This window comes from Salmo salar, chromosome ssa12 (assembly GCF_905237065.1).
Source record: "Salmo salar chromosome ssa12, Ssal_v3.1, whole genome shotgun sequence".
NCBI lineage: Eukaryota > Metazoa > Chordata > Actinopteri > Salmoniformes > Salmonidae > Salmo > Salmo salar.
In genome coordinates this window covers 31,231,754-31,255,697 of record NC_059453.1, presented here as the reverse complement: position 1 = coordinate 31,255,697, position 23,944 = coordinate 31,231,754, and the positions used below count along the sequence as shown (strand labels likewise).

The 23,944-nt window shown below is 43.9% G+C and overlaps 4 protein-coding genes across 9 annotated transcripts in view; 2 read left to right on the top strand and 2 right to left on the bottom strand.

Annotated features, from left to right (window-relative positions):
• The window catches only part of LOC106564975 (integrin alpha-L), a 37,786-nt gene extending 36,086 nt beyond the window's left edge, over positions 1-1,700 (top strand). For both annotated transcript variants that reach the window (XM_045691259.1, XM_045691258.1), the window contains exons 29-31: positions 96-125; positions 223-333; positions 438-1,700. In XM_045691259.1, the coding sequence (XP_045547215.1) occupies positions 96-125; positions 223-333; positions 438-497 (201 nt within the window). In that variant the 3' untranslated portion in view covers positions 498-1,700. The remainder of the gene's footprint in view (positions 1-95; positions 126-222; positions 334-437) is intronic.
• Positions 25-11,471, bottom strand: LOC106564938 (zinc finger CCCH domain-containing protein 6). 4 transcript variants are annotated; one of them, XM_045691257.1, is made up of 12 exons: positions 10,907-11,470; positions 10,624-10,750; positions 9,943-10,174; positions 9,494-9,849; positions 9,226-9,342; positions 8,929-9,043; positions 8,632-8,741; positions 8,385-8,524; positions 6,314-7,995; positions 6,115-6,216; positions 3,545-4,102; positions 25-2,523 (listed from the first exon to the last, which is right to left on the bottom strand). In XM_045691257.1, exons 1-12 carry the CDS (start codon positions 10,978-10,980, stop codon positions 2,498-2,500), a joined length of 3,639 nt encoding a protein of 1,212 aa, XP_045547213.1. In that variant the 5' UTR covers positions 10,981-11,470; the 3' UTR covers positions 25-2,497. The 4 variants fall into 4 exon arrangements, with proteins under 4 accessions (XP_045547213.1, XP_013986951.1, XP_013986948.1 ...); XM_014131476.2 differs by lacking the exon at positions 25-2,523 and having other exon boundaries at positions 2,863-4,045; positions 10,907-11,471; XM_014131473.2 differs by lacking the exon at positions 25-2,523 and having other exon boundaries at positions 2,863-4,102.
• Positions 11,472-11,895: 424 nt separating this feature from the next.
• On the top strand, positions 11,896-14,996 carry LOC106564939 (group XIIB secretory phospholipase A2-like protein). Of its 2 annotated transcripts, none has more exons than XM_014131479.2 (4): positions 11,896-12,287; positions 13,251-13,327; positions 14,126-14,291; positions 14,631-14,996. In XM_014131479.2, the coding sequence occupies exons 1-4, from the start codon at positions 12,032-12,034 to the stop codon at positions 14,747-14,749; spliced, it is 618 nt and encodes a 205-aa protein (XP_013986954.1). In that variant the 5' UTR covers positions 11,896-12,031; the 3' UTR covers positions 14,750-14,996. The 2 variants fall into 2 exon arrangements, with proteins under 2 accessions (XP_013986954.1, XP_013986953.1); XM_014131478.2 differs by having other exon boundaries at positions 11,899-12,287; positions 13,251-13,339.
• A 3,231-nt stretch (positions 14,997-18,227) lies between these two features.
• On the bottom strand, positions 18,228-22,875 carry LOC106564940 (uncharacterized). Its single transcript, XM_014131480.2, has 4 exons — positions 22,405-22,875; positions 19,753-22,244; positions 19,365-19,470; positions 18,228-19,194 (listed from the first exon to the last, which is right to left on the bottom strand). Exons 1-2 carry the CDS (start codon positions 22,537-22,539, stop codon positions 21,549-21,551), a joined length of 831 nt encoding a protein of 276 aa, XP_013986955.1. The 5' UTR covers positions 22,540-22,875; the 3' UTR covers positions 18,228-19,194; positions 19,365-19,470; positions 19,753-21,548.
• Between the last annotated feature and the right edge of the window lie 1,069 nt (positions 22,876-23,944).

Below are 23,944 nucleotides of genomic sequence, written 5' to 3'. Positions count from 1 at the left end.
TTTCCTGTAAAAAAAAAAACGTTCAACAAAGATAAATATTTATTGAGCAAAGATTCACAAAAGCATACATTTTGTAATATTTCTTTGCTCATTAGGATAATTCTACAAGCTTCCACCAAATACAGGTAATTAATTTGTGGAATTAAACTGATTTACTGCATAAGAGTTGTTTTAAAATGCTTGTTTTATCGTCACGGATGGTCTCAAAATGTATTCCTCCAGATTGATGTTCAGGCTGAGATGATCATTCATCCACAAAGCGAGCTGATACTAGGGACAGGAGTTGGAGTAGGACTCTTTCTCCTGATCATCATCACAATGGCCATGTATATGGTGAGTATCAATGATGCGACGGAACCTTTGCTTCTGCATTGTAAGGACCAACACTTTGATTGTTGAACTGTTCAACATTGTTTTCCCCTTTCCTTTCTACTCAGATGGGATGCTTCCAGAGAAAAAGCCTTGATAATGACGAGAATGAAGGGGGAATAGAGTAAGCAAGATGACGCTGCTAAGGTTAACAATGTCAATGCTAATGCTTTGGAGAAGCAGCCACAGCCCGAGTGGAGTCAAAACTTCTCCTTGTTGACATTCAGACAGCAATGGCTTCCATGCTAGCAATGAGGGGGAAGGGGAGGGACCAAAAGAGAAACAGGATGTGTTGGAGTCAGATGCAGGCTAAAGGAGTAGTAGTCTAAGCAACAACAAAAAAAGACCGATTCAGACTTAGGAAATGTACTTGGTATTCAGACTTACCTTATGTTGCTTCCTTATGCACACTGAATACATGTAATTCAACCACCCAAAACCCTCCCACTTGTTGGCCAACAGATTTTCTCATGGAGTTTTCATTCAATAGGGTTTTCAGTACATTTATCTAATGTAAATATCCAATATTTAATGAATTGAACTACTGAATGGCAAATTTCAGGATTAATCAAACCATTATACTGAGAAGGGCATACATTTTCTAAGCGGCCTGACTCAGATTTAGGAAATGTATGCCTTTTCTATGCACTTCTCAGTAGTTGGTATACAGACTTAACTTATGCAGGTGTGCAACGGGCTTTGCATGCCTGGGTTCCTTGGGCACACTTAATTAAACAGCTGAAAACCTTCCCACTTGCTGGCCAACAGATTTCCTTGTGGAGTTGTCATTCAATAGGGTTTTCAATACATTTATCTTAAGCCATCCCTTAAATACAGTATAGCTTTAATTAGAATTTGTTGACAGACTAGAATACATAGAGAACGTGTTCAGAATATATGGATCAATGAAAAATAGCCATCTAAATATGCATATTCATCTCTGTTTCAGCACCAACTGGTATATTTAGGGACATTTTTGGGTTAGAAAAGTATGAATCAGAAAAACTGCTTTAGAGCCTTTAGGCACAATATATATTGAATAATAAAATTGCAGTTTGATTCATCCTGAAAGTTGTCAAATTCAAACCATGACATTTTGGAAGGTGTAAAAAAAAAAAGCAAAAAAAAGCAATGTACAATAAGTTTTGAATAGTCCTATCCTAATCATGGAGCTGTATGACAGTCCAGCCACCGTGCGCCAGGCTCCCAAATTATTGCACAACATGTTGGCTGGGTGGGGGCCAACTTTTTGGTTCTCTTTTCCGTCATTGTAAATAAGAATGTTTTTAACTGACTTGCCTAGTTAAATAAAGGTCCAAATTTTTTTTTAATTGTGCTGGATTTATTACTTGTGCTTTGAGATTATCAAAATGATCAATACTTTGTAGTTATGTGCCTTTTGTAATGTCTTCATGGTGGCAGCCCAGGTGCAATGTGTGAGATGGTGGAAATCAGATTAAAAAAGGTATTCATACCCTTTGTAATTGAAAGCCTAAATTTGCTCTGGTGCAATACATTTCCTCAACAAGTCACAATGTGTTGGACTCCACCTGTGTAAGAAATGTATAGATCACCTGCCTTAAATTAATCTGTAAGGATAAATAGCGCCTCTCTGTATGGTCCCACAGTATGATAGAGACTTTCAAAAGAAGGAGCAAGTCAGAGATGTGATTATAGAGAAGCACAAATCTGGGGAAGGGTACACAACCATTTCAACGTCACTGAAAGTCCCTCTGAGCTCAGTGCAGTCCGAGTGAAAAAAATAAACTACCACAACACTCCCTAGATCAGGCCCCCACTCTTAACTTAGCTGCCGGACAGGAAAGGCACTTACGGAAGCTACTGTGAGGCCAACTGTGACTCTAAATGAGTTACATTAGTCAGTGGCTGCAATGGACGATGATGTATCAACAATCTCCAAGGCATTCCACAAAAAGGATCTTTATGGCAGAGTGGCAAGGAAGAAGCCCTGACTGGAGGGGGGGGTTCTGAAGAGTGTGACTCACAAATAAAAGTTCCCAATCTAATGCATCAAAATCCAAGGCTGTGAGACTTAAATGTGAAAAAGTGATGTGGGCCAAATACTTTTTCAAGCACTGTAATTAAAACACACTCTGCTGGTTCAGCCTTAGAAGCCTAATGCCCACCAGTTGCATACCAGTTTTATTTTACCAGATGTCTATCTCTCATTTTCTGTTCCATACACGTGCTTTGCTTTTCAACTAGCTATTTGGAGTCTGTGTGTAGTTCCGTTTGTACCACCGCACGGTAAACCAACACAGGAGTTAAACATAGACCGCATGCGGTACACAGAACTCACCGTAGCCTAGTGCGGCTCCCCCAACATAGCGTTGCGGACTGCTCCTTTGACGATTAATGACTTCCACCTGAATGCAAAGAGTTTGATGCATCTGGTGGACATAAGGCATAAAGTACTTTTTCACAGCACTGTACCTTACTATAAGAAAATAAGCACTACATGCACAGAGCAGAACTGGTGCAGCATTAGTTTAAATAATGACATTTTCCACATGAGAATAAGAATCAGTTGAGTGTAATAACATTCCATTGTTCACTCATCAAATAAGAGGAAATGTAGTCGGCAGCAGTGGAGGAAGAGGGCAACGGTTAGTTGTTACTAGTTAACTAATTGTTTCCATATGTTACTTTCTGCTTTAATAAAAATGAAATGCCATTAGTTTTTTTAACCTTAATGTACATGATTGATTATTTATTCTGTAAAAAAACAACATGCCTCAGTTAAGAAAATCCCTAAACAATTCTCACCAAGACAGACTAGGCTGACAATTCATCAGTAACATTAGCTGTTGCTAAGTAATGATATCAATGGGAGTAACACTTTTTATCAAATGGAGTTGAGGGTTGTGTGTGTGCGCGTGTAATTGGTTTCCTGCATTTTACACAATCATTTTTGCAATGAATTGCTGTTCTGATCTGTTAGCAGGAAAATACACTAGAGCAAAAGCATTCATATGAAGGCCACGTGTTTTTGTAAGTCTAGGTGGGTAGTCCATTGACCGACAGTGCATTCAATATGAGCCATAGTCCAAATGCAGTTACTGTCTGAAGGGAGATGATGTGGGGTCAAAAGTCTTAAAAAGGTCTTTCAGTGTATTTTTGTCACCCACGTTGTCACTTTTGCCCCTCATTTGTCCAGACAGTCGATTTGATTGTACATCAGTGTTACGTCGAGTGAGCCGTATCATCGCTTGGATTGGAAGGTTGTGAATGCCGGGGGTATCCACCTGGACCTGTCTCCTACCTGAATTCCTGGAGGGAATTAGATGCTCCTGAGAGTTGGAGTCCTGTGGGGAAGGCTGTGGCCTGAGTCCTGCAGGGCTGGACAGTCCAACAGCAGGACCTGATGTTCTCTCAGTAGAGGGGGAGGCCAGAGGGACAGACGGCTGGTTATTGAGTGAGGGGGGAGGAAGAGGGACAAGGTCTTCAAAGGACCACACCCCGTCCCGAGCAAAGGTGGACCGTGGCAGGGTGATATCAGCCTGGCGATGGTGGCGAGGGTCACCGAGTGGCACGTAAGGCACTAACGGTTCTAATGGAATCACCAACAGCTCATCTCTCAGAACGCACTCCTCCGGCTCCTCTCGCTCACTCTCCAGCTCATGAACCTCCACCTCTTGGCTCTGCCGCTGCTGTCCTGTGGAAGTAAATCCTCTGGTGATTTTGTCTTCACGGGAACACAGGCCATCGCCTCCTGAAAGCGGTCACAACAGGTCTGACACACTTCCAACGGTAACGGACACAATCCTGAATATATTTTGATACACACTACGAGCCAAAAAAATTAGAATAGTTTAGCCAGAAGTAGGTGAGAGAAAATAAGTATAAAAAAACATTGTCTCATCCAAGATGGCGTAGCAGTCAGACGTCTTTGTCTTGTCCCGTGTATGTATGCATGTATATATTTTTTCTTTTTGTATATATGCTTTTTACAGAGCTGGTCATGGGTGCACCTCAGCCACGCTCAAGGTTCTAAACGATATCATAACCGCCATCGATAAAAGACAATACTGTGCCGCCGTATTCATCGACCTGGCCAAGGCTTTCGACTGTCAATCACCACATTCTTATCGGCAGACTCAACAGCCTTGGTTTCTCAAATGACTGCCTCGCCTGGTTCACCAACTACTTCTCCGATAGAGTTCAGTATGTCAAATCAGAGGGCCTTGTTGACCGGACCTCCGGCAGTCTCTATGGGGAGCCACTGGGTTCAATTCTCAGGCCGACTCTTCTCTGTATACATCAATGTCGCACTTGCTGCTGGTGATTCTCTGATCCACCTCTACGCAGACTTAAAATTATTATTTTTTTAAATGTACCTTTAACTAGGCAAGTCAGTTAAGAACAAATTCTTATTTTCAATGACGGCCTAGGAACAGTGGGTTAACTGCCTTGTTCAGGGGCAGAACAACAGATTTTTACCTTGTCAGCTCGGGGATTCGATCTTGCAACCTTTCGGTTACTAGTCCAACGCTCTAACCACCAGGCTACCTGCCGCCCCACGACGACACCATTCTGTACACTTCTGTCCCTTCTTTGGACACTTAACTACCCTCCAGACGAGCTTCAGTGCCATAAAACTCTCCTTCCGTGGCCTCCAACTGCTCTTAAATAGAAGTAAAACTAAATGCATGCTCTTCAACCGATCGCTGCCCGCACCTGCCCGCCCGTCTAGCATCACTACTCTAGACGGTTCTTACTTAGAATATGTGGACAACTACAAATAACTAGGTGTCTAGTTAGACTGTAAACTCTCCTTCCAGACTCACATTAAGCATCTCCAATCCAGAATTAAATCTAGAATCGGCTTCCTATTTCGCAACAAAGCATCCTTCAATCATGCTGCCAAACATTCCTTCGCAAAACCGACTATCCTACCGATCCTTGACTTTGGCGATGTCACTTACAAAATAGCCTCCAACACTCTACTCAGCAAATTGGATGCAGTCTATCACAGTGCCATCCGTTTTGTCACCAAAGCCCCATATACTACCCACCACTGCGACCTGTATGCTCTCATTGGCTGGCCCTCGCTTCATATTCGGTCGCCAAACCTACTGGCTCCAGGTCATCTATAAGTCTTTGCTAGGTAAAGCACCGCCTTATCTCAGCTCACTGGTCACCATAGCAGCACCCACCCGTAGCACGCGCTCCAGCAGGTATATTTCACTGGTCTCCCCCAAAGCCAATTCCTCCTTTGGCCGCCTTTCCTTCCAGTTCTCTGCTGCCAATGACTGGAATGAATTGCAAAAATCACTGAAGCTGGAGACCCATATCTCCTTTACTAACTGAGCATCAGCTGTCAGAGCAGCTTACAGATCACTGCACCTGTAAATAGCCCATCCCTATATTATTATTTTTTGCTCCTTTGCTCCCCAGTATCTTTGCTTGCACATTCATGTTCTGCACATCTATCACTCCAATGTTTAATTGCTGAATTGTAATTACTTCGCCACTACGGCCTATTTACTGCCTTACCTCCCTAATCTTACCTCATTTGCACACACTGCATATAGAGTTTATTGTGTTATTGACTGTACGTTTGTTTATCCCATGTGTAACTCGTTCTCAACTGGCCTACCTGGTTAAATAAAGGTGAAATAAAATAAAAATCTATGCAAACTCACCACAATGCATTTAGGTAAAAAAATAAATAATTACAAATTGACAAATGCACTACTTGTAGCATGATGTGTCCGACTGTACCTGGATCTTTGCAGCCGTTACTGATCGCCTGCTCCCCCTCCTGGCGGCATGGGCTCAGGCGTAGGAAGAGGGTCCTCAGAACAGAATGGGTTGTGGATGGCTCTGGAGGCCAAGAAGTGGTGATGAAATGTCAGTAATATAGTTGCATTTCCCGCAAAGGGACATTTAAAGTATTGTATTGAGTAAAGCAGGCCCTTACCGGTGAGCGGTGTTGGGTCTGGCACCTCCGGTTTAGGCTTGACTATTGGGGGATAAGGCCAGGTCTGTGTTGGAGGGTCAGGGAGGGTTGTCTGGCTGATGGGGCCCTCAAAGAGGCTGCGAAAGGGTTTTCCCACTGGCTTCTGAGTCTCAAGCATAGCCTCAACTGAATCAGAAGCTGGTCTATTACAACCAGTGAAATTTCTAGGGGGATCTGGTTGGGTCTGTGTTGGATGGCCGGAAGTGGAGGTCTGTGTGAGCGGGACGGCAAAGAGGCTACGGAATGGTTTTTCCATGGACTTTTGGGACTCACTGACAGCCTCAACTGAGGATGTCCGTCTCTTGCATACTGGAAGAGGCTCAGAAGACCGAATGGGGTCTGAAGGACCAAATGCAGTTCTGGGGGGATTTGGTTGTGTCTGTCTGGGAGGGTCAGGGAGGGTTGTCTGGCTGATGGGGCCTGCAAAGAGGCTAAGGAAGGGTTTTCCCATGGGCTTTTTAGAAGCTGGTGCCTTACAACCTGGGGAGTTTAGGGACTGTGAGGGAGGGTCGATATTGGTCTGGCTGATGGTTCCTGCAAAAAGGCTGCAGAAGGGATTTTCCACAGGCTTATAGGGCTCAAGCACAGCCGTAACATAATACGACTCCGGCCTTTTACAGCCTGCAGGAGGAGCAGAGACTGAAGGACCAAATGTAGTGCTAGGGGAATCTGGTTGGGTCTGTGTGGAAGGTTGGGGAGATGTCTGGCTGATGGGGCTTGCAAAGAGGCTGCTGAAGGATGGTTTCAAAGGTTTAGGAGATCCAAGCACAGCTTTAGCTGAATAATAAGCCGGCCTCTTATAGACTGAAGGAGGATCAGGGGGCCGAATGGAGTCTGGAGGATTTAATGTAGTGCTAGGACGATCTAGCTGGGTCTGTATATCAGAGTGGCGAGAGAACTGGGTGATGGGGCCTGCAACGAGGCTGGTGACAGGGTTATCCACAGGCTTGTGGGACTTTAGGGTGTTGATTGGAGAATTAGCAGAGTTCTGTATGAGAGGTGTAGTGGAGGTCTGGCTGATCGTCCCTGCAAAGAGACTGCAAAAGGGTTTTTTCACTGGCTTCTGGGTCGTAGAGAAAGCATCAACTGAATAAGAAGCCTGCCTCTTATTCAGACGAGGATCAGACGAACTAATGGGGTCTGGAGAAACGAATGTAGTGCTGGGGGAATCTGATTGGATCTGTGTGGGGAGTGTGAAGGTCTGGGTGATGGATCCTGAAAATTGGCTGCAGAAGGGTTTTTCTACAGGCTTCTGGAATCCAAGCACAGCTTCGACTGAATAAGGAACATTTCTCTTGCCGCATGTAGAGTTCAGGGGTGGATCACGAGGGTGGATAGAGTCTGGAGGAACTAATGTAGTTGTGGGGGGATCTGGTTGGGTCTGTGAGGTCTGGCTGATAGAGGCTGCAAAGAAGCTGCGGAAGGGTTTTTCAAGGGGCCTATGGGACCCAAGCACAGCCTCAACTGAATAAGAAACCGGTTTCTTAAAGCCAGCGTTTGGGGGAGGATCAGGAGACCGAACGGACTCTGTAGGAGGGGAAATTTCCTTCTCCACGACCTCAACTGACACTTCATTCTGACACACGGGGGTACTTTCCTCACCATGTGGCTCAGAGGGGCATGAGCTGTTGTAAAAGTTTGGCCTGAAATCCAGACAAACGTAGCAAATCAATAAAACTAGTGAATAACGTTGATTTACTATCAAGTGTAAAATGTAAAGCTCAACCACATACATACACTACTATTCTAATACACCACTGTGGTGCGGGGGGCTTACTATTCTAATACACCACTGTGGTGCGGGGGGCTTACTATGTTTACTATTCTAATACACTACTGTGGTGTGTGGGCTAGTAAAGCAAGGAAAATACTCCTTCGTGGGGACATTTCTCAGGTTGCGATGAGAACTTAAGCTATTATAAGCCTAGGGTTACAATTAGGATTAAAGGTTAGGGAAAATGAATGAAAATACATTTTCAGTCCCCACAAGGACAGTAAAAGAAACGTGTGCGCGTGCACTCGCATTCTTAACCTTAGCGGATTCAGGAATATGGCAATGACAGGCTTTGTCTCCTCAGCGGTCACCGACTCCTTTGTGGCCACTGGCTCCTCCATGCTGATTGGCTTGTCCTTTTTAGCCAGTTCCTCAATGTCCTTGTCCCTCTTCAATGCCTGCATTGGAGACATAAGCCCTAGTTAGTAGATAATGGTAACAGGGAGCACCAATATGTCAGTCTGTGTAAGGGCAGGAGTGTCTCTCAGGGTAGACAGTTACTGACTGCCTCCAGTAGCTGTTTGGTAAGCTCAGTCAGGGGTTCATGGGAAAACCTGCACTGGTCTCCTTGATAGCACTTCTCATAAGTATGGAAGAACTTGCAGGGGAAACTCTGTGGGTACTTGGTCAAGGAAATAAAGCAAAAACATCTGCATCTACCCCCACAAAATATAACAAGAGGAAAAAGGACAGATACACAAGGAAACAGCACTAAAAACAGAGTACAGTCATTTCCCCCCCTCACCCACCCAGTGTCAACCACTACATAAGGGACATTTAGAATAAGCTGAGAAAAGGATATTGTGCATGTATATGCAGCTCTCTCCTTTCGAACAGGATCCCTGGACGTAGAATTTACACACTTCGTTGATCGAGTAGTTGACGTCCAGAGCATGTTCTAGCTGGCAGTCATCACCCTGCAAAACAAAATAAGTTGTTGGGGTCTCTATACAAATGGGTTAGGCCACTGACAGTATTGACTGTAAAAGAAGTCAACATAAACATACCCGACTATCATTTGAATATATTGGGTTTAGGTTCAATGACAAGTGGCCATTAATATTGTTACAATTTCTAATGATAAAATACAGAAACCTGCCTTGATGCACTTTCCCCTGAGGAAATGTCGACAGATTAACCTTCCGTCAATCTCCAAAGCATTCTGGTCTTTGAATTCCTTTGTCATGTTCTTCTTCCCCTTTCCAGTCAAAGTTTCCTGGAAGAGGTTGGAATCAGCTGTGAAAATGTACATTAGACTGAAATCACCGACTTGGGAACCTTAGCTGTAACCGAGCACATCGTAAAGCTACAAATGACATTTCTATGGGTATTGACAAGGAAGTATGCATGATTTCATTTTGAATTACCAGTGTTAAACGTACATCATTTGGGAACTGTCGTTCACCTCTACGTGACCGGTCAGTGCCTCGCTTTGACCAATCACCTCTTCTGAGAAAACCGCCCCTCTTGTCACAGCCCCGGCCTCTATTGCTCCACTCTCCACCCCTGTTGGAACCACCTCCACCCCTGTGAGAGAAGTCTCTGGGCTGGTTAGTTCCGCATCCACCCATTCCGCTAAAATCCCCACCCCTCCTGGCAGAGTTTCCCCCTCTGCCTCTGGCCTGGTTGTCAAGTCTCTGCTGCTGGGGCTCCCATCGCTGCTTCTTCTGCTCTTGTCCTTTCTTCTCGTTTTCACCTTGAACATCCTTGTTCTGATCAGGATCTGTGGAAAAAGTTAAATGAAATTAAAATCCTACACACCTTTTAAAGTCTGAATGAATTGCTAATAGTAAAGGGTTAATCCATAAAAACCCACCCTTGGCTTCTCCGGGCCTCATGTTCTTCCTACATGACTTCTCTGTAGCATGACCTGGGGATGCACCCTCCTTGCTATCACTGTAGAAGTCCAGGTCTCTACTGAAGTCAAAGCCTGGTTGCTCGAAATCACACTTCACCATGTTGTAGTCTCGGGCCACAGAGTCAAAGTCTTTATAAGATTGTGGTGGGCATTTATGAAGCTTACTTTTCTTGGCCTGGCCACACTGCTCCTGCAGAAAAACAGAAAAAGGGTAACGTTATAACATAAAATCAAAAGGGGCAATACCAAATGGTAATGGTTTATAGAAATAGGCTACACCAACTTTTTAATCTACAGTAGGGCTCGCCAACCACGTTCCTGTAGAGTTACCGTCCTGTAGGTTGTTACCCCAACCTTAATATGGCACAGCTCAATCTAATAATTAGCTGGTTGATAAACTGAATCAGGTTACTTACAACTGGGATAGGAGCGAAAACCTACAGGAGAGTATCGCTCCAGGAACAGGGTTGGAGAGGCCTGATCTACAGGTATGTGGTGTGCAATTCGCCTAGTAGTATAAAGCACGGCACAAACGCAAGATAGGCCTGTGTTAGTCAGGCTTATGTCAATGTTCAGCAAAAAAACTTCTCCATTCTGAACTGGCCTATTCAGCACCTGTTTAGTACATGACAAGTTCACCTGTTGGTCCCCTTTTTTCCTCTTCCTGGGGCCACTCTGCTGACCCCTTAGCAATGGACTGGACTGGGCATCCCTTTCGTTCTCCTCCAGTTTAACTGGTTCCAGTTGCCTTTCATCCCTTTGAAATCTGAGAAAAATTGGATACAATCAATTCTCACAGTTGGCTATGTACTCCCAATTCAAAGCTGAAACACTTGACTAAGTTAGATGGCTAGTTACATTAATCCAGCATAGTATAAGAGAGACGGTAGAAATAATTACTACTTGTATTATAGTAGCTTACCTCTCTCTCGGCTCACAAGGCGCCGTGTCAAATTCTTTGTTTGGAAGACTTGAAAAAAGACTGGTGAATGCCATGTTGCTGACAAACTGTTGTGTCGGGTAGGCCTACTCGTCTCCTCCAAATAGAAATGAGTGGTTATTCATTCATGACCACTACAAAATGTGTCTAGGTCATAGTTATATACTGCAGTAGCTAGCCAGGTTGCTTGCTAACGGTTTAAAACAGTAGCTAGCCAATGTTGTACTAATGCTCACTGCAGACAACGTTGCATGCGTGTGTTGGCTCGTGCACCTGCACCCCTCTATCTTGACGCTCGCGCACTTCACTTGCAAACGGTTCGATATGTTAGACGAGCGAACAGCACAAACATGTTTCCATGACAAGTACTCCCAAAATATAATTTCGATTACGAAGCCAGTGCTGTCACCAAACAAACAACTCACCAGAGAACGACATTACGTTTTCCTTGCTTACTTCCGAACACGTGTGCACTACGTCGCCGCCTACCTGCCACTGCCAACTGCGTTCCTTCAGAACTAGTACTGGTCGAAGTGCACGTTCTACAGCACACTGGAACATGTTGAAAGATAATTATCAGTCGTATTCATGACACCATTAGGTCTCTGGGCCAAGCTTTGCCTATGTTATCTTTGAATTTGTTGAATAAGTCATGTCTAGTAATGCAGTGCATTGATTATTTTTCTAACCGTCATTTGTGTGAAGTACAATTAGTTAGTTGACTGTTTCATGCCATAATCACCAGTCTATTGTTATAGTCAAAATTGGTGACAGATCATCAGTCTTTATAGGATCATAGTCAAAACACTGAGACCAATATGATTACAATGAAGCACAGTAACATTACTGACAGATAAATATAGCACACCTTGGGCACCTTTAAAACATAAATACAATCTAGATAGGAGCTGACCTTCGTTCCTCCACAGTGGAGGCTGTCCCGGTGTCTAGCTCAAAGTCCAGGTCTGGGTGCCGGTTGACGCGACAGAGTGAGTTGTCTCGTTCCCTCTCTCTCTCTGTGTATTTGTGCTTCTCTCATTCCTCCAGCTGAACTCTGTGGATCAACGCTGTGTCCCTAGCTGTCCCTCCGCTTCTCTGAACCTCAATATGACACACTGGGCCTCCCTTGCTCTCCTTCTGGTTTTGGGCCTCTCCATCCAGGGGACCCTCTCCCAGGACGCTGAGGAACCTGCACCAGTGGACCCAAGCCAGGCCCCTGTCGACCCCTCCCAGGCAGAGGAGGAGGACGAGTGGGGACTGAACTCCGTTAGGGGAGGCTTTGAAGCCGTCAATGGATACTTTGACTCCATGCTGGAGCTTATGGGCGGACGCGATGGAGTATGCCAGTACCGCTGTCGATATGGTAAGAACATGACCAACTCCTCTGGCTAGCCTATCATACATGTATCATATGCGTGGCATGCCAACGATAGTCAGAGGAGTTAGCTAAACAAGCCCATCTAGATCTAAATCAGGCTTGTGATTAGTTAGCCGAGATATTCTGTTTTGTACAGACCGCTTCCATCTGATCCTAAATTCAAATTGTGTAATGATTATCCGGCAGGTAGAGATCCATTATAGATTAGGGAGATGGTACACAATGGAGATAAACATGGACATCAAGATTTTCTGAAGCCTTAACACATCCTCATGTTAAAGCCATTCAAACTCTTAAATGCAAGAACACCATATAACTGATTAGGTAGAGCTTATACTAGGAATTCCTTTGACATTACTTATAACCTTTATCACCTCACATCTGATAATGCACCTTAGTCAGTGGACTATGAGCAAGGAGAGATAGCTAGCAGAGGTGTCATGAGGTAAAGTGTGAAATACTCAGCGATTCACAGCTAGACTGTAGTCTTCACCATTGATATCATATGTCTATGGACTTTACCTGTATTGACCATGGACCCTGTTTTGGTTACCACCATTTATGAACTGATAATCTTCCCCAACAATGTCTGTTGTCTGACATATAACTTACGGACATCCAACCTCCCATTGGGCACACAGTGGTTGAATCAACATTGTTTCCACATCATGTCAATGAAATTACGTTGAACCAATGTGGATTAGACTTTGAATTTACATCTGTGCCCAGTGGGCTGCCTTTGCTGGGTTGATCAATCAAGTGTGGATGGCGATCAAGGTTGGGTTCCGTTCCAGTTCAAGTCAATTCAGTCAATTTATGAAGTAAACGGAAATTCCAGTTCCTATTTTTCCTCATTGGATTTTAAAAACATAAGTGGAATTAAAATATTCCTCATGGCATTTCTTGAATTGAAGGGAACTGATGTCTGTAACATTCTTTCTACCTCAGGTAAAGCTGCTCTTCCTCGCCCTGACTACCAGATGCAGGAGCCCAACGGATGCAGCTCCTACTTCCTAGGCCTTCCGGTACCCAATAGTGTATGCAAATATAGATGATTGGAAACACACGCACACACACTTTAATGCTCAGTGAAACATTTCCACAATCAAGTATTTTTATAGAATGCAAATCAAAATAGTATATTGGTCATACAACTCCAATAATATACAGATTGAACAGTACACATTCACTGAGGGTACAAAACAATAGGAACACTGACCAGGTGAAAGCTATGATCCCTTATTGATGTCACTTGTTAAATCCACTTCAATCAGTGTAGATGATGGGGAGGAGACAGGTTAAAGAAGGATTTTTAAGCCTTGAGACAATTGAGCTATGGATTGTTTATGAGTGCTATTCAGACCGTGAATGAGCAAGACAAAAGATTTAAGTGTATTTGAACAGGGTATGGTACTAGGTGCCTGGCGCACTGGTTTGAGTGTGTCAAGAACTGCAATGCTATTGGGTTTTTAAACACTCAACAGTTTCCTGTGTGTATCAAGAATAGTCCATCACTCAAAGGACATCCAGCCAACTTGAGCATTGGAGTCATCATGGGCCAGCATTCCCGTGGAACGCTTTCGACACCTTGTGGAGTCCATGCCTGACAAATGGAGGCTGTTTTGAGGGCAAAAGGTGGTGCAACTCAATATTAGGAAGGTGTTCTTAATGTTTTGTACACTCAGTGTATAACACCATCATAGCACGCATACTCACTCACTCACTCACTCACTCACTCACTCACTCACTCACTCACTCACTCACTCACTCACTCACTCACTCACTCACTCACTCACTCACCACCCTTGTCCTGTTCCATCAAGGTTGATCTGGGTATCCCTGCCATGACTAAGTGCTGCAACCAGCTGGATATGTGTTACGACACCTGCGGCTCCAACAAGTACCGCTGCGACTCCAAGTTCCGCTGGTGTCTCCACAGCATCTGCTCTGACCTCAAGAAGAGCCTGGGCTTCATGTCAAAGGCCGAAGGTCAGTCAACAGTGCAGTGTACATGGAAAGTTCCAAAGTCTGAAAAGTGTAGAAGCCGTCAAGCCCTTGATTCCTCAACTCCCTCTCAAAGTTCATTGCAGGAGGCTCCAACATCCCTCCCCAACAAACTTTCTCCAATGAACTTTGAGGGGGTGCAAGGAATTGAGGAAAAATCAAAGATTTGACAGCTTGTACACTTTCATACAGAGCCACAGATTACACCTACAGCCCTATACCTGAACTTCATTGCACTTTCATCAGGCCTATTGATATTTTGCTCAAGATGTTTAAATAGGCCAGTAATTAACTCTCATCCCCATGTCCCTCTTTACCTTCTAGCCTGTGAGACGGTAGCAGACACCCTGTTCAACACAGTCTGGACTCTGGGCTGCAGGCCCTACATGAACAGCCAGAGGGAAGCCTGCCTCTGTGAAGGAGAGGAGAGGGATGAGCTTTAAATTAGGGTTATAGACATACACACACACACTCGCATATATATGCACACAACACACACGCACAGCTCTCCTATTCACCAAGTAATATGGGATATGTCACTCCAAATGACTGCTGGAGATGCGACTTGGCTATTTGTGTAATTTATTTGGTGTGTTTTACCTGGTTTTGTTTAACAGATCAAGTGCTGTATATTTGCAACAACTGTTGGGTTTATTTTTTAAATCTGCAAAAAAAACATGTACTACAATACAATCTTGTATTTGTCTTCTTGAGTTGTGGAAAATCTGAGAATGCCATGTGCTTCAGATTGCATCTCTTCCTGAAAACAGGGGAACACAGAATGCACACAAATCTGAAGTTCAAACTATAAACTATACAAATATACTGTACATGAACTTACAAAGATGACGGCCACACATTATCTTATATTAAGTTCAAATGTGTTTTATGTCTCGCCATAACTTAATTCATGATTAAAAAAAAATTATTAGTCCCATTAGGTAGAAATTATACATTACTCCTCACTTAGTCCTGAGATACAAAGACATCAGTTTATTCAGTTAAATATATACAAAGTGAAACAGGACAGGTTCTATAGAAATAGAAGCTCGGAATTAAAAATAGTCAGACAGTTTCCTGGCTTTTATAACTAAAACAACCTCCTGGTACTGCCCATGCCATAATAACATAGAAGCAATCTGAACATACAGTACACTGAAAAAAGCTTCAATATGAATCCTCAGAGGATACGGCCAGAAGACAAATCCTAGGGTAGTATTATTATACTGACCAAAAATGTAATAGCAACATGCAGCAATTTCAAAGTTTTTACAGAGTTAGAGTTCATATAAGGAAATAAGTCATTTGAATAAATTCATTAGGCCCTAACTTATGGATTTCACATGACTGGGCAGGGGTGTAGCCATGGGTGGGCCTCGGAGGGCATAAGCCCACCCACTTGGCAGCCAGGCCCACCCACAGCCTGGCCCAGGCAATCAGAAAGTTTTTTTCCCCACAAAAGGGCTTTATTACAGACAAAAATGCTCCACAGCACCCCCCACGTAGTCTGCGGTTGTGAGGCCGGTTGGACGTACTGCTAAATTCTCTGGCAACAGCTCTGGTGGACATTCCTGCAGTCAGCATGCCAACTGCACGCTCCCTCAAAACTTCAGACATCTGTGGCATTGTGTTGCATGACAAAACTGTACATTTTAAAGTGGCCTTTTATTGTCCTCTGCACAAGGTGCACCTGTGTAATGATCATGCTGTTTAATCAGCTTCTTTATATGACACACCTGTCAGGTGGATGGATTATCTTGGCAAAGGAGAAAAGCTCACTAACAAGGATGTAAACAAATGTGTGCACAAAACTTGAGCGAAATAAGCTTTTTGTGCATGTGGAATATTTCAGGGATTTTTTTTTCTTCAGCACTTTACATGTTGCGTTTATATTTTTGTTCAGTGTACAAATCTAGAAATATTCTGGTGGTAGAATGCAATGACATTCCAGATGGTAGAATGCAATCTGGTGGAAAAACGACCAAATTCTGATACTTGAGTAAAGTTACCTTAATAGAAAATGACTCAAGTAAAAGTCACCCAGTAAAATACTACTTGAGTAAAAAGTCTTAAAGTATTTGGGTTTTAAATTTACATAAGTAAATCAAAAGTAAATATAATTGCTAAAATATACTTAAGTATCAAAAGTAAAAATTCTACTTCCTTATATTAATAACCTGTTAGGGCTAGGGGGCAGCATTTGCACGTCTGGATAAAAAAAATGTACCCGATTTAATCTGGTTACTAATCCTACCCAGTAACTAGAATATGCATATACTTATTATATATGGATAGAAAACACTCTAAAGTTTCTAAAACTGTTTGAATGGTGTCTGTGAGTATAACAGAACTCATTTGGCAGGCAAAACCCTGAGACATTTTCTGACAGGAAGTGGATACCTGATGTGTTGTATTACCTTTAAACCTATCCCATTGAAAAACACAGGGGCTGAGGAATATTTTGGCACTTCCTATTGCTTCCACTAGATGTCACCAGCCTTTACAAAGTGTTTTGAGTCTTCTGGAGGGAGATCTGACCGAACAAGAGCCATGGAACGATGATGTCCCATTAGACACCTGGCGCGCGAGTTCATGTTGGGTACCCTCGTTCCAATACGTTATAAAAGAGTATGCATTCGTCCACCTTGAATATTATTCATGTTCTGGTTAAAAAAGGCCCTAATGATTTATGCTATACAACGTTTGACATGTTTGAACGAACGTAAATATATTTTTTCCCCTCGTTCATGACGAGAAGTCCGGCTGGCTTAGATCATGTGCTAACAAGACGGAGATTTTTGGACATAAATGATGAGCTTTTTTGAATAAAACTACATTCGTTATGGACCTGTGATACCTGGAAGTGACATCTGATGAAGGTAATCCAAAGGTAATGGATTATTTACATAGTATTTTCGATTTTAGATCTCCCCAACATGACGTCTAGTCTGTATCGCAAGGCGTATTTTTCTGGGCGCAGTGCTCAGATTATTGCAAAGTGTGATTTCCCAGTAAGGTTATTTTTAAATCTGGCAAGTTGATTGCGTTCAAGAGATGTAAATCTATAATTCTTTAAATGACAATATAATATTTTACCAATGTTTTCTAATTTTAATTATTTCATTTGTGACGCTGACTTGACTGCCGGTTATTGGAGGGAAACGATTTCCTCAACATCAATGCCATAGTAAAACGCTGTTTTTGGATATAAATATGAACTTGATAGAACTAAAAATGCATGCATTGTCTAACATAATGTCCTAGGAGTGTCATCTGATGGAGATTGTAAAAGGTTAGTGCATCCTTTTAGCTGGTTTTATGGTTTTGGTGACCCTGTCTTTGACTTGACAAAACATTACACACAACTCTTGTAAATGTACTGTCCTAACATACTCTAAATTTATGCTTTCGCCGTAAAACCTTTTTGAAATCGTAAAACGTGGTTAGATTAAGGAGATGTTTATCTTTCAAAGGGTGTAAAATAGTTGTATGTTTGAAAAATTTGAATTTTGACATTTATTTGGATTCAAATTTGCCGCTCTTGAAATGCACCTGCTGTTGATGGAGTGCACCACGGGTGGCACGCTAGCGTCCCACCTAGCCCATAGAGGTATATTAAGCAAACCAGAAGGCACAATGTGTTTTCTTAATTTACGGATAGCCAGGGGCACACTCCAACACTCAGGCATAATTTACAAATGAAGCATGTGTGTTTAGTGAGTCCGCCAGATCAGAGGCAGTAGAGTTGACCAGGGACGTTCTCTTGATAAGTGTGTGAATTAGACCATTTTCCTGTCCTGCTAAGTATTCAAAATGTAACGAGTACTTTTGGGGGTCAGGGAAAATGTATTGAGTAAAAAGTACATTATTTTTCTTTAGGAATGTAGTGAAGTAAATAGTAAAGTACAGATACCCCAAAAATCTACTCATCGGCCAGTTTATTTGGTACACCACCCCATTTACGAAAATGGATCGCTCTTACTGAAAGTGAGTCACGTCGCTGTGACTCACTATATAAAGCAGGCAGACAGGCATCAAGGCATTCAGTTACTGTTCGGTTGAACGTTAGAATGGGAAAAACTAGTGACCTAAGCGACTTTAAGCATGTTATGATCGTCGGTGCCAAACGCTCCTGTACCTCAGAAACGGCCGCCTACCTGGGCTTTTCACGCACAACAGTGTCTAGGGTTTACTGAGAATGGTGCGACAAACAAAAAACATCCATTCTGTGGCAGTCCTGTTGGCGAAAACAGCTTGTTAATGAGAGAGTTCGAATGAGAATGGCAAGAATCGTTTAAGCTAACATGCGGGCCACAAACAGACAAATAATTGTGCAGTACAGCAGTGGTGTGCCAAACAGCATCTCGGAACGTACAACTCGTCAATGATTATCACGGATGGGCTATTGCAGCAGACAATCACACCGGGTTCCACTCTTATCAGCTAAAAACAAGAAGTGGCCCCAGTGGGCACGTGATCACCAAGACTAGACAATCGAGGAGTGGAAAAACATTGCCTGGAGCATGACAGCAAGTTCAGTTTACTTGAGTGGCCTGCGTAGTCCCCAGACCTCAACCCAATACAGCATCTTTGGGATGAGATGGAATGGGCTGTTCGCAGCATGAATGTATCACTGTCCAATCTGCAGCAACTGCGTGATGCCATCGCGTCAGCATGAACCAACATCCCTGTGGAACGTTTCAGACAACTTGTAGAATGCCCCCAAAAATTCAGGCTGTCCTGGAGGAAAAGGAGGGTCCAACCCAGTATGTACCTAATAAACTGGCCAGTGAGTATAGATAGATATGGAGAATGTTAGCCAAACGGATGTCCACAGGGTCTGGATGGGTCAGCAGCAGGTTTGAGGGGGAGGTGAGCTCATGACGCACTGTGAAGATCAGCAGAAAAGAAGAAGACGTGAGATGAATGGTTGTCATTGCATAAGTGTCACAAATAAAAGACTGTATGGGTATTATTAGTGACATCTTACTTTTTAAGGTATGATATGAACACACATTCATTGATATGAAACAGATGTTGTATTTCAAGCTATTTTACCTACAACAACCGCCCTTTCAGGTTCTGTTGGGGCTTCTGTTGGGGCTTCTGTTGGGGCTTCTTTTAAATGTGTTGATTGCTTCATCTTCAGGTTGAACTCGCCAAGCTGGGAAAAAACTACAGAATTATTGACTTGAAAAAGGCTTTGTCATATTGATATATTAAATCCTCACTATTTAATTAGTAGAAATCAAGCGGGACATATGTCAAGGTTTTGGTGTTTCTGCCACTTTCTGGGGATGAAATGTATTAACATTTAGAATAGACGCAGACATGCATTCTTCATAGCCAATAGAAGACATCACAGGTTAGTGAAGTACCTTCATAGCAAACACAGTACTTTGATTCTTTAGAGCAAATGTAGTCTCAAACTCTAAATGTCACAAACCGTTTTCTTTAATTTTGCCTTCATCTCTTCGTCTGTCCTTTTCTGCTCGGTCTCCCAGTCAGGTTTTTTTCTCAGCCTCTGGTTCAGATCCGTTGCAGTCACATTCGCCACAGCGTCTGCAAACATTCTCTGTCATTCTGTCAATGATTTGTCCTCCGCTTCTGGCTCTGTCTTGAGGTCCCCTCTGAACCAGAGCCCAAGGCCTTTTGCAACCCCTTCCACCAAACGCAATTTCCGCCTTGTCATATAGGTTCTGTTCACCCTCATGGATAAACCTTGGTTGTATATACCTCCTTTTTCTTCCAGTGTTTTCTCTTTTCTCCATTTTCTATTTTGGGATCCTGTTCTAGAGGGTGCCTCAGAATCCTTTGTAGCCACCGGAGGGACCACAGAATGCAGTTTCTCCCCTTCTATGACTGCCTCTCCTTCCGGCTCTTTCTTTGTACCTGGCTCAGAGGGGGGCTCCTTGGCAGCCACCTTGTATATTTTTGCGACGCCTCAAATTCATCTTATAGCGATGCCTCTTTAGATGCGTGTTTATACTCAACTGGTTAAGTCCGACAGGTTTTGAGTCTTGGTTTATGCTGGGATCGACAAGTCTGGGCCACACAGTCTCTATGTCCTGTTCAGGGATGCTCAGGGATAGGTCTGGATCCTGCACTTGTACATCCATGTTTGTGAACTGGGGGTTTCCAGTGGCCTGTATGTATGCCTGGAAAAACATTTCTAAAGTGCCATTATAGTAATAAGGTGGGCAGTTGGGGTAGAGTGGATACCCAAGGGGGTTAGGGAGGAGGGGCATGTTACCATGGGGCACGGTACCAGGGGGCACGGTACCAGGGGGCATGGTACCATGGGGCACGGTACCAGGGGGCACGGTACCAGGGGAAAAGCCACACCTTGGAGGGAAGGTGCTGGCATAGTGGCTGCTGTGGTATGCCATGTACTTAGAGTACTACACTGAGTAGGTTGCCATCAAAGATGCATGAGGGTGTGTAGGATCGTTGGAGTATGGGTAAAGCCCCATGAAGCCTTCTTTGTCCCCATCCCAGTCTTTGCCTCGCTCCCACCATCTCTCTCTGTCCTTGTCTCAGATCTGTCTCTATCACCATCTTTCTCTGATCCGTTTCTGGTACTAGATAGTCTGTTTCTGTCTCTCTTAGATCTGCTCCTGTCCCACTCTCTGTCCCCATCTCTAGTACTAGAGCGTATTTTTCTGTCTGTCTCCCACCATCTATATCTATCCAGGTCTCTGGTACTAGAGCGTCTGTCTCTGTTTCTCTCAGATCTGCCCCAGTCTCTCTGTCCTGGTCTCTGGTGCTAGAGCGTTTGTATTCGGCGGTCCACCGATGGCAAGGGGGGCTGGAGTTGGAGCTATCTGATAACAAGGAAATACTGTGACATTTGCTTGAGCATGCTCTCTCCTCTTTATCTTTCCCTTTCTCGCTCTCCTCTTCCTCTTTCTGTTTATCTTTCTCGCTCTCCTCTTTCTCCTTCTTGCAATCCTTCTCAACCTCCCACACGCTTTCTTTCTTGCCCCCCTTCTTCTCCTGGTCTCTCTTCTTCCCATACAGTCTCTCCTGGGTCCTGTCGTTCAGTTGGCCCAACTCCTCAACCCCCAGATCCAGACCAATTGTCTGCAGCAGGCTATAGATCTGTCTGTACTTCTGCTCATCCTCAGGCCTCATTTTCCTCTTCTCCTCAACAGGTGGAGACATGGACTTATGCCTCCCTTTCCTCAACAGGTGGAGACATGGACTTATGCCTCCCTTTCCTCAACAGGTGGAGACATGGACTTATGCCTCCCTTTCCTCAACAGGTGGAGACATGGACTTATGCCTCTCTTTCCTCTTCTTCTCAACAGGTGGAGACTTGGACTTATGCCTCTCTTTCCTCTTCTCCTCAACAGGTGGAGACTTGGACTTATGCCTCTCTTTCCTCTTCTCCTCAACAGGTGGAGACTTGGACTTATGCCTCTCTTTCCTCTTCTCCTCAACAGGTGGAGACTTGGACTTATGCCTCCTTTTCCTCTTCTCCTCCACCTGTGGAGACTTGGGCGTTTTGTTTTTTGGGCTATCCTTAGCCTGGATGAAGCCCAAGCTAAGGCTATGTTGCCCAATCTCTCCTTCTCCACTTTGTAAGAGACTGTGGTCTTGTGGCAGAACGCTACCTGCTGGGACCACTTTACGCAACAGACCCCCAAGCGGATTGGGCTGAACCCCGAGTAGAGTGGGCTGACCCCAGAGTATATTGAGCCAACCTAGCGGGAGCCCATCAAACCGGGAGCGCCTTTTGCGAGAGGGCACCTTCCTCTCACTCTTAGAGGTGGTCTCGGGCTGGCCATCAAGTGGAAACGGCTGACCTTGTGGCAGCTCCTCTCCCACAGAGGGTAAATCCTTGAAATTGTTGACAATCTTTGAGAGCCTGTCGATGTCCCCCCCCCCTTTGTTGAGGACATTGAGGATGTACTGGAAGCCCTTGGCTGCTTTGTCCTGAACAATGGGATAAGGGACCAAACATGAGGAAACATCAACAAATAACCAACCACTGCAACAGATATATACATTTTAAATGTGTATGCTGGTCCGCTTCTTTAAGCGTGAGGTGACTCTCAAAACACAATTGATCCCAGATATGCTACATAGTACATACCTCCTTATTCACCGTGGGATTGCGTCGCTGTTCCAATAAAGCCACTTTGAGTTTCAGAGGATGCTCCTCTTCATGGACGTCCAGGGTAAGGTTGTCCTTCACTATGCTGTCTTTGCGCAGGATGGACTCGTTCATCCGTTCCACAAAGCTTTTGACCACTTTGGGAGGATGGAGAACAAGCTTGGGAGGGACCTGCTGGTCAGCAGCCTCCTGGAGTAAATTGAGGAAAATATTGAAAGTACCAATACCACCAGTATCAGAGAATTAAACAAACAATTCCAACCAAAAATAAAAACATTTGATTTTGAAACCATTCAATTTTGAGATGGGGTGAAATCCAAAGTTGTGCTATATATTCATTGGCTATGTCATAGATCATTTGTAAATGATAACTATTGATACATTACTATACATTTACTTTGGGCACACTTTTCATCCGCACGTCAAAATACCGCCCCCTATCCCAAAGAAGTTAAAGCTTGGTCGCAAATGGTTCTTCTAAATGGACAATGACCCTAAGCATACTTCCAAAGTTGTGGCAAAATGGCTTAAGGACAACAAAGTCAAGGTATTGGAGTGGCCATCACAATGCCCTGACCTGAATCCTATAGAATATTTGTGGGCAGAACTGAAAAAGTGTGTGCGAGCAAGGGGGCCTACAAACCTGACTCAGTCACACCGGCTCTGTCAGGAGGAATGGGCTAAAATTCACCCAACTTATTGTGGGAAGCTTGTGGAAGGCTACCCGAAAGGTTTGACCCAAGTTAAACTGTTTAAATGCAACGCTACCAAATACTAATTGAGTGTAAGTAAACTTCTGACCCAATGAGTATGTGATGAAAGAAATAAAAGCTGAAATAAATAATTCTTTCTACTATTATTCTGATATTTCACATTCTTAAAATAAAGTGGTGATCCTAACTGACCTAAGACGGAATTTTTACTGGGATTAAATGTCAGGAATTGTGAAAACTGAGTTTAAATATTTGGCTAAGGTGTATGCAAACTTCTGACTTCAACTGTAAGTATTCAGACCCTTTGCTATGAGACTCAAAATTGTGCTCAGGTGCATCCTGTTTCCATTGTTTCCATCCTGTTCTCCCATCTCTGTGGAGATGGGAGAACCTTCTAGAAGGGCAAACATCTCTGCAGCACTCCACCAATAAGGCTTTTATGGCAAAGTGGCCAGACGGAAGCCACTCCTCAGTAAAAAGCCGATGACAGCCCGCTTGCAGTTTGCCAAAAGGCACCTAAAGACTCTCAGACCATGAGAAACAAGATTATCTGGTCTGATGAAACCAAGATTGAACTCTTTGACCTGAATGCCAAGCGTCACGTCTGGAAGAAACCTGGCACCATCCCTACGGTTAAGCATGGCGGTGGCAGCATCATGCTGTGGGGATGTTTTTCAGTGGCAGGGACTGGGAGACTAGACAGGATCGAGGGAAAGATGAACGGAGCAAAGTACAGAGAGAGCCTTGATGGAAACCTGCTCCAGAGCGCTCAGGACCTCAGACTGGGGGCGAAGGTTCACCTTCCA